Source organism: Silene latifolia, chromosome 7 (assembly GCF_048544455.1).
Source record: "Silene latifolia isolate original U9 population chromosome 7, ASM4854445v1, whole genome shotgun sequence".
Taxonomy (NCBI): Eukaryota; Viridiplantae; Streptophyta; class Magnoliopsida; order Caryophyllales; family Caryophyllaceae; genus Silene; species Silene latifolia.
In genome coordinates this window covers 74,388,352-74,398,763 of record NC_133532.1, presented here as the reverse complement: position 1 = coordinate 74,398,763, position 10,412 = coordinate 74,388,352, and the positions used below count along the sequence as shown (strand labels likewise).

General features: G+C 38.8%; 2 protein-coding genes across 2 annotated transcripts; one reads left to right on the top strand and one right to left on the bottom strand.

The window, feature by feature from the left end:
* Nucleotides 1-6,407: 6,407 nt before the first annotated feature.
* On the top strand, nt 6,408-7,702 carry LOC141590238 (uncharacterized). Its single transcript, XM_074410843.1, has 5 exons — nt 6,408-6,544; nt 6,865-6,937; nt 7,260-7,331; nt 7,428-7,484; nt 7,559-7,702. The coding sequence occupies exons 1-5, from the start codon at nt 6,408-6,410 to the stop codon at nt 7,700-7,702; spliced, it is 483 nt and encodes a 160-aa protein (XP_074266944.1).
* Nucleotides 7,703-8,511: 809 nt separating this feature from the next.
* LOC141590237 (E3 ubiquitin-protein ligase SINAT4-like) lies at nt 8,512-9,843 on the bottom strand. The gene is made up of 4 exons (XM_074410842.1): nt 9,717-9,843; nt 9,570-9,652; nt 9,018-9,101; nt 8,512-8,859 (listed from the first exon to the last, which is right to left on the bottom strand). The coding sequence occupies exons 1-4, from the start codon at nt 9,841-9,843 to the stop codon at nt 8,512-8,514; spliced, it is 642 nt and encodes a 213-aa protein (XP_074266943.1).
* Nucleotides 9,844-10,412: the final 569 nt, after the last annotated feature.

Below are 10,412 nucleotides of genomic sequence, written 5' to 3'. Positions count from 1 at the left end.
TTATAAACCTCTAAAAGGATCAAAGGGCATACTTTTGGTATTATTATCAGTTGATCCACGTTTATCAATAACGGTTGGCTTGCTAGATAAGTTTGACGTTATTGTCATACAGATGGCGGTGATCAACTGGTCCCTAAAAGTCACACCTATAGGATACGTTCGAGAGATGTGACGGTATGAATATACTGTCATATAGATGCCAAAATTGACTAACCAGTTAGTCCGAGTTATTTGACTAGTAATTAGTCAAACATGTGATGTTGAGATATCATATTTAATACGGATTAAATATCATGGGCTAAGGCGAATTAACCAGTTAATTCGTAAAATTAAATATAAACGATTTATATTTAATTAAATGTATATTGAATATAATTATACAATACTTGCTTTGTCGGACACGAATTAATAATTCAAATAACCCACATTATTAGCCGATGCCTTAATTTCCGATAACCGATAATGATTTGTAATATGAACCCGTCATATACATTTTAGCATTTGGCGAACTCGACCTCGAGCTAAAATTAAGAGGAAGTGGAAGCCCACTTCCCCATGCATGCACTCGGTCCGGCCGAACCAAACAAAAGGAGAGACTCCCTCTCCTTTTGACCTAGACAATTTCATTTGCGTAAAAACTAGGGTTTTGAAGGGCATTCTCCTCTCGAAAACCCGAGATCTCTCATCTCGACAAAACTCACATCGCTTCTCCCTATATTGCAAGGCAATCGGAGAACACTGTTCTAGCACAAGGGCATATCTCGGACAAGTCTTGGGTGTAACAATTAGGAGGAAATCTGCTTTGATTTCTGTTCTTTACGCCACAATTTAAAGGACCCGAGGTTATTTCTTGTTCCATATCGTTTCTATTGTTTTTATGTTTTATGACAATATTCGCATGTCTAAATTTACGTTATAGTCCTGCAATTTAAGGGGTAGTATACGGATATTAACCCACAAAACCCCCCATACAAACCCTAGAAAACCCCCCCCCCCAAAAGCTGCTGGACAGCAGCTATGCTCAGGGGAGCCCGTCTGCCTCTCCTCCCTTTTACCCTACTTTAACTCCCTATAAATACCCACCCTTCACCATACATTCATTCCTCTAAGTTATCCATACATACTACCTTCACTTACAAGATTTAAACTCCAGAAACAAACCCTAATTGCCTCTCAAAAACCCTCTACAAAACCGACTTACAAACTGAAACAGTTTGTGTGTCCTCTTCGAAAAACAATTCGTTCCTCCATCAAACCTCCATCAAAATTCGAGTTTCTTGTTCCAAATTAACCATACAACATCCATCTACACATTAGACAAAGATTTACGAGCCAAATTTCCCTTGAGAGTACACGAATTCCCTCGAAAAACAGAGTGTTTTACACTCTGTTTTCGCGGCTTTTTCCTGTCTGTCCAGTTCTGTTTGTGCTCTTTTTTCGTGCCCAATAACCCAAAACGAGCAGGGATTGCTTTAAGATCTCTGTTCTCCTCTCTTTCTAGTTTTCAAAACATCTTTTAAATCGAATTTTCATCGTGAAACGAGAGAGAAATCGCTGTTTGAAAGTTGCTGTCCAGATTCGATAAAAACGTGTTGTTTGCTTTGTTTCTTCGTCGACGACGTCCTCTCGAGATAAAATCTACCATCGATTACGACCCAAGATAGTGTCAACGATACATGTAGGTTGAGGGTGCATTAAATCCTCCTCTTTCTCCCTTTTATTTCGTTTTTTATGTTTGTTTTTTATAGTTCGTTTTTGTTTGTTTATCGTTTTTTGTTTATCGATTGTTCTCATTAACTATGAAACTAGTTTAGTCCGAGTATGAGTTAAAGTACCACCATGAACACCCGCGTTGACTTGAGATGGGAAAGAAACCGCTACATCAGTCGGTCGTACACCCCCGTCTCATTTACATATCCTCGTGTTCAAGGTAGGACATAAATAAAACGAACTTCTAACTTCGCTCCTCGTTTTTGACCCTTTGTTTGTTTCGGCCAATTCGACACACCCTAGGACCATTTACATGTTAGTATGACCTCTGATGGTTAACATATGACTTATTTAGACGACATTCAATCATTTAAATAACCTAACTAGACATGTTAGGGTGCTTCGACATAGCTTTTAAAATCATTCGACAATTCTGTAACTTAATGAACGCATCTCTCTCTTTCACCTAATTTCTCGCTAGTATAAGAGTGCGTGATTAGCACCTTCTTATTAACACTCGACGAGTTAATTTAATTAGCGAACTTGACCTAATTTGACCCCTTAGGCCGTGTAGAACACCCGGTTTCAGGCGAAGCCTTCTGACCTCTTTTTGTCATCGATTTCTAATGTATTTTCCGCATCGCTTTGCAAATCCATCAAACCTAATGAATCTAACCTAGGAACTAGGATAGTCGTGTATGAGGTCGTGTTTGGCCGTGTCTTCTGTATCCCTTTTCTCGTTTTTTTATCTTAGTCTCATTGTTTGTATCTTGTAATCAATTTGTGTTTATCGAGTCGCGTTTTGTAACTTGTTTGTAATTAGTTCTCCTTTATCGAGTCAAACGATTTCTAAAAACCTTAGTCTTGTTTAGTTAGACGGTTGTGCCCCAATGCAAGTGAGAGCGTAGTAAATCGCATGTTGTTTAAAGCAACATGGCCCGATTTATGCTAATGCATGCTTTGGTGTGTGACCCAATGTCTAATTCGATAAGATTAAGTGGAAGCACGCATTACGAGGAGTGACCCAAGGCCGTGAGTCATGTAAGCCGTGGGTCACCCCTTTGTGCACATTTTTTCTTGGTCGAATGGCCGTGTAATGTGTCATGTACGGTGTTGTATATAGCGATTGTATTTAGATCGAGTTGTATCTTTAATTCCTCGTTGTGTCGGCATGAAATGCCTGGGTTGTAATAGGGTAGATCCCAACAGCTCCCCCATTCCCATCAAGCCTTGTTTGCTTTGTTTTGTATGTTGTTAGATCAATCAACCCACATGCTAAATTACAACTTTGACAAAGTTAGTTTAGTTGCATCTAAAACGACATAGAAATTGTTGTCATATGTTAGGGTTTTAAAACAATGTTTACATATCATATATCGTAGTAGCTATGACCTTGTTTGAAATCCGACACTTGACTTAGTAGAGGCCGTTATCGACGGGCGGGGTTAGGTGTCCTTGTGGGCTTCCTAACACGTACCCTCACCCCTTACTCAAGATCTATGGTTTGTGGATCCGTCTAAATACCATTGGATTACGAGAGTCATTCAAATCGAGTGATATAGGGTACAAGTCTTTAGCTTTAATAACTCGTAGTCGATTGGCTTTATGCTTTTCGATGAAAGGTGTAAAGTTGACTTGAACGGTTCCAAGTTACCAAAAAACTTGGTGGCAACTCTAATTTGTCTTAATTCGATTCGAAGGAACCTCGAGTCGATTATGCCTAGTGTGGATCCCGCGGACGCAGTTCCCGAGGGCCTTGTCCACAATTATACATCAAGGTCGAATTACTACTCAGAAATGAACAACACAGGTCTCCTTAATCACGACTTTGTGCACAAAAAAGTATTGCAGCTAACTATTTTGACAATCTGAAAACGAAATGTGCTTGATTCGAAGCCTACATTACCTAGATACACATATTACTTAGTCTAGATACGCATTCAGTATTGTGAGATACATAAATCATACATGTATCTAGTATTATTCATACATGTATCTAGTAATAGTACTTCATGTATCCACCCCATTGAAATCTTGATACATGGCCGGCTTTTGCCAAGCATTTGCACTTGATAGACTACTGTCACTGCAAAACACCCACCACAAATAAGTTCACCTTCAGAACATCAATAAACTATCCACATAAACACTCCTCCAAAAAAGGGACTGTTAACCAACTTCTATTTCATTATTACGCCCATCTCAAATTTATTTCCTGTATCTAACTTTGATGCTCAATCTATATAAACTCTGAACTTAAGTTAATTATATCGCCAGAAAAAATGAGTCAAAGTCGAATGATTTTGCGACTCCTTGAAAAAGAAAGTTGAATTCTGAATTAGGTGAGGCCCAAGAAAAAATGGGTCAAAAATGAACCTTGTTGATATCAGCTAGGCCGCCTTCTGCTTGTCCGTATAAGAGATACTCAGTTGCAACTCCGGCTAATGCTATTCATGAGAATCTGTTCAGCATCTAATCAAGATATATACTGGTTTACTAAGCATGAGTAGCTCCCACCAATTTCCAAAATAATGAAAGTGAAAGCAAGTAAATAGTATGCCTGATGAAGTTATGACTTCAGATTATTAGAACATACCGTAGCTGTTAGTTATCCAGTGTTGACCTGCAAAAGTCATTTTCATGGATCATTGTCAAGTTCTCATCATTTTAATGTTTATTTTTACTCGATTAGCCGCAGGAAATCGAAGTCGATAAGCTTTATTAATACACTTCCTAGCCTAGATGGCTTGGATATCTACTGATATGTAACAGGATGACTTGAACATAAACACTCCTCCAAAACAAGGAACACTATTTCTTACTAGTTTGTTACCCCAAAATTACTTTGAAAGTAACACTTTATCATCGATTAGACGGTTACAGGTCACTCCAAATATTCGGTGACAATACTAATCCTTAAATATCTTAACCCAAACCTCCTAAGTCCCAATATCCACAGAAACACCACTACAATACCATAATTCGAAAAGCACCCAAGAATAAATCGAATACCTCACTCTTGCCTTATACCATATACAGTAATTTCATGTCCCCTTATTTTCAACTACCAAAAGAAACGTCAAAACATCATCATTTCCTAATTTAACTACAATAAACACCACCCAAATCCATCGTATAACTAATTACTTCCTTTACTTTTTCCGTTCTCGTATTTTGATCAAAGGTAAACAAATGATTCGAACGGAGGGAGTAGAAGTATATCTACCAAAACACAGACGGGCTATCATAATCCAAAACCAAAGGTGAATAAATGATCGGAACAGATAGAGTAAATAATAAATCGAAAACATTAAATTAAAAGCAAGAATAAATGATAGTTTATTTTGAAAAACGTAAACAATCAAATGAAACGGAAGACGTAAAATAAAGTACCAATTCCATAACTAAGGCGAACAACAGCACCAATCTTTTCCCAAACAGGAAAATCAGAAGAAGTAGCAGTAGCATTAGCAACAGCAAAGCTTTCCCCATCATCTGCTGCTCTGCTTTTGCCCCATAATCTGCTGCTCTACTTTTGCCCCATCATTTCCAAGTCCAGATGTTCCGATTAGGCCATAATTACAACTTTGTCGCGATTTTTTACTTCATTTCCTGTAGATCTATAGTTAAAATCGCAATTGATCTTATCCAATGGTTGCCGACAAGAGTAGTGACGCAGGTGGTCGTCCCTTCTCCGGTGTTTGGTTGGTCGATGGTGACGCCGGCATCAGGTTATGGTGGCTGTCGTCAGGTGGTGGAGGATTGGGATAAGAAAGTATTAGAAGAACGTGGGTCGTTAGGTGACTGGTGGTTCATGGAGGTCGTCGGCGGCTGCCGGCAGTGGGCTGAATCTGGGCACTGATCGATCCGTCATCGTCGTCGTCGTCGTCGTTGGGGCTCCTTGGCGGCAGCAGAAGCCAGTATATGAAGATATGGGATGAGAAGAGGATAAAGAGAGTAGTCTGGTTGGTTTTTAACTGATAAAAGGGTTTTTGAGTTAGTTCGTACGGTTCGTACTGAACTCTAGTTCGTACGGGATCCCGCCCCTATATATATATATATATATATATATATATATATATATATATATATATATATATATATATATATACATATATATATATATACATATATATATATACATATATATATATAGGGGCGGGTTCGGTACGAACTAAGGAACCGTACGAACTTACTTGAAAACACACTTAATCGCACAAAACAAAACTCAACTCCCTTACTTCCTTCTTTCTCATTCTTATCGCTAACTACCACCACACCTGAATTCCCTCTCCCTCATCTACTACCACCACCACTCGTCGGAGGTTTCAGATGACCGCCGGAGGTAGAGCTTTCCGTCACCTGCCACACAAAAAAATACCAGCAAATCACTGCTCTTCTTTTTCACTCACTTCGTCGACGACCAAGATGGTAGTATGTTTGTTGTAGATCTAGCATTTAGATCGAATTTCAAACAAAAAATCATAACTGATTCCGGCGTACTGTTGTGCTCGTATATCGATGGTGTAATTTGTTTTCTGAAATCTTACTTCATTTATGGTAGATCTCGCATTTCGATTCGAATGGTAGGCTATTTGAGGATTGAAGGATGATGGTGGCTAGTGCGGTGTTCTCCATTACTTGTGGTGTATTGTGGTGACAGGTGATGTCCCCGTCGTAGTCTGAGGTGGCTGGTCATGTCACCGGTACAGGTTGAAGTAGCTGTCGGGGTTGATGGCGGGGACGGGGCTGTTTGTGGGGTTAGTTCAGGGATGGTGGTGGTCGTGGTGCTAACAGTAGGTGTGGTGTTTGTAGTGTTGGTGTTGGTGGTTAGGTTGGTGGTCGTAGTTGATTTTTAGATTGTGGATACACAAAACACCACCCCCGGATACACATTGTATTACTACTGGATACATTAATCGATGTGTGTATATAATAGTAATCCCATGTGTATCTGGTAGTATCCACGTGTATCCGAGGGTACACAAATCGACTACCAATAAATATGGACTATTAATAAGAAAATGCATCAAGTTACCAGCTAGTGAATTGGAGTAATATTTAATAGCCGTATTTGAAATTGTACATAAGTTAGTTCAATATGATGATAGTCTTTTCTTTGTCCTAAGATATTGTGAAGTAAATCAAATGGCCCTGGTTCTGGATTTCTGGGTCTTTCACTTGCAGGGCAGAATTTGACGGATATTGTGAAGGTGAGCTCATTAAGGTGTGTTTGTTTCCCATTTTGGTTAGCAAAACTATTTAATATTTTTGGCTGAGAATGAAGTCTACCCAAGTATGAATATATCTGATAGCTAACCGTCTTGACACCGTATTGCGACTGAGTTTTGAAGGTGTTAAAAGTAAACACGACCTCATTTTAGTATGAGTATCCGATATCAATTTTCAAGTTGTGACTTAAGACATTGTAGTGAGTTATTAAGGTGAATTGAAGTGATGGAAGGGAATCCCAATAAACAAAAAAGGGAGAACGTAACGTAATCTCTCATGTACCCCATTTTCTCAATATTAGAATGTTGTTTGATTAGGTTACTCTTTCTGGTAATCAACAACCTGTCCGGACCGAGATAACTGAAGCTGCAATGAAATTAGGAGCCGAGGTGAGCATTACATACTTGTCTCTTTTGCTTTTTCTAATTCGACCATGATTGTCGTAACTGTTTCCTTCACCGTACAACTCTATCATTTATGCGCAGAAAGTGTCTCTTTTAGTCACAGAAGCGTACAAAGATGCACATCAGAAGAGTGTGCTGGTGAGTAGTCAACTTTCAGCCGTGAAAAAATGCTTTTCATCAGCTATGTCATCTTTTTTCTTAAAAAAAATCAGGCCATGAAGGAAAGAATGAGCAATCTTGCGCAAAGTTTAGGGATGCCACCAGGGCTTAGTGATGGTATGAATTATACATTCTTTCATGAGAATTGTAATTTGTATGAGAATTGGAGACCGACTCCAAGATTTAGAAAACAATAACTTTTTGCATGAGAATTGTAATTTGTATACATGAATCAGTTGGCAAGTAGTCATTTCCATTCTTTCAGAAAGTTCATAAATTATAAAAATGTAATTTTTTGAAAATTATCAAGTTTATGGCAACATCACCTAAGCGTTTCTCAGTTTTCTGCTTTGGGGTAAATTGGTCTGAGATCTCAGATGTTCGATGATCCATAATGAAATTTGTATCGACTATCTTGGAGAATTTCAGAAAGCATGGTGCTGACAACTGGATTCAAAGTAACACGATACGAGTGAACTAAACACATTAAATTTGATGGACTTGAACCATTTTTAACCGACTTTGATTCAACTGATCCTACTAATCATTACTCGCAAAGAAATTTAATTGAACTTCACTAAATTTACTTTGAGCTGATTAAGCTAGATGAAATAATTCATTATTTTTCCAAATAATACGAGTAAGCAACTAATATGCACCCTGTAAATGGAAAATGTTAATGAAAATTCAACATATTAAACACAACACTAACAAAGAAGTTGGAAGAACACTACAAATACATGAAAACAAAACTTTCATGATTATGGAAGCGGCGAACCAAATACCAAGATACCCATATTACTACCTCGGATACATATGGAATTACTACCAAATACACATGGTATTGCTACCGGATACACAAATCTCAGATACATATGGAATTACTACCAAATATACATGGTATTGCTACCGGATACACAAATCGACTTGTGTATCCGCTAGTAATAGCATGTGTATCTAGGCTGCTAATTTGTGTAACTAGTCTCCTAGAGTAATGTAAACCATTTCAGAAACTAGTCCCGGAATCATAGTTGTGGCCCCCCTTGGATATTCTGCCGGTAACGGGGAGCTTAAGCTCCTTCATGTCCCCTCCGGAAAAGAAAAGCGCCAACTTGTGTTGGATAATAAGACCATCGTGGCTGTCTCTCACTTTTCGGTGACTGTCTCGAATTCTTCTTGGAGGTCCATCCGATGTTAATTTTCTCCCATATCCACCCGCCTCTAAGCTGGGATTATACTTTCGAGCTTCACTCTCATCACCCATGAACCGAAGAAATGCCATATAAACGGGAGCCATGCTAAGCTGGAATGCTTCAAAGTGCAAGCAAAAATACTGACCAAAGCAATGGAAGACCTGAAACGCGATATAACAGTAAAGCAGATTCGTCAAATACAAGCTTAAATAATTTATCTAACTATTCTCACAAAGATCACGATACGATGTTCGTGTTCCATTATTAATTTATCTTTATCTTCGAGGTCCCTCAACAAAGCCGTAAACTAAAATCGTGCTGATTGAGCTGATGCAGCACTTGCATCTGCTGTAGCTCGAGTGACAGCGAGCTTAGCTCGAAGATCATCAAGATCATTGAGGTACTGCATTGCATCACTAGTTACAGTCAGCAAACCAGGATCATAACACAGATATATGACAAGTTTAAACTTTACAGGCACCAAAAGTCGAAACCATGAACGAGATGGTTTAAAACTTGAAATGAGTCATTCCTGTCATAATTTTTTTGAAGTGTTGATCTCATACATGTTTCTAGTGAGACCAATTCATGTGTACTAATTTATCTATTGACTGAATACGAAACAAGTTCGCCAGATAATGTTGATGAGTTTGTTTCGATCAATGGAGACGTTCCACATTTGGTCAAAGAAAACATGAAATGAGACCTACTCGTTATGGCCCAGGTCAGTGTCCAAAATCATTTAATCAAGAAAACAGAAGCCTCACATGGTTGGCCTGACATTAAGCCTACTTGTTACCTTCATGCCCATTCACTTGTATATCAGGAAAAATAGTAGTAGAGCTGTAGAGGCCTTGTTATAAAGAGAGACCTGAATATCATCACCTAAACTCATTGCAGCCACCCCACGAGCACCCACAAATCCACAATGGGTGCCAGATACACATGGTATTACTAACAGATACACATGGTATTATTGTCGGATACACAAATCGATATGTGTATCTAGTAGTAATACCATGTGTATCCGGGCTGGTATTTTGAGTATCCAACGCTTCACTACCACACCACAACCCACCACCACCATCACGCCGCTCACCACCACCGCCCATACCTACTGTTGCAACCAGGTTACCTGACAGCATTTTAAGACGACTTTAGCCTTACCAAAGATATTTAATACTTTGCACAGTGCTAGACCAAGTGTAAAACTCATACAGACTCATACAACAACAACACACAGCATGTCACTAGTAATAACCAACTCGTAATGACAAAATTATAAACCAACTACGGAGTATATAATTGGTATGAGAATAAAATCTTGTTAAATTGAATCATTTCAAAAAGTATAAGCTACCAAAAAAAAGTAAACTGCAGAAATAATTTGACAAAATCCACCACAGGAAAAGTAATTCTCTATTCTTCAATGAAAAATGATCTACAAAATTTGTCTAAATTACCTTAGCATTCTGAATCAGACGGAGTTGAGGGAGCATTGAGATGGCCTCAACAAACATGCTGAATGGCCACAAAAACCGTATAAAAATACTATATCCACCTCTAGGATGGGCTAGAGATGTAGTAAAAGCGCATGGCAGTAACCCCAGTGCCTCAATGGCTCCCGTAAATTGCGGGGTAAGGGGGGGTCGGATGTACGCAGCCTTACCCTTGTGTTAGCAACACAAAGAGGCTGTTTCCAAATGACCCAAGA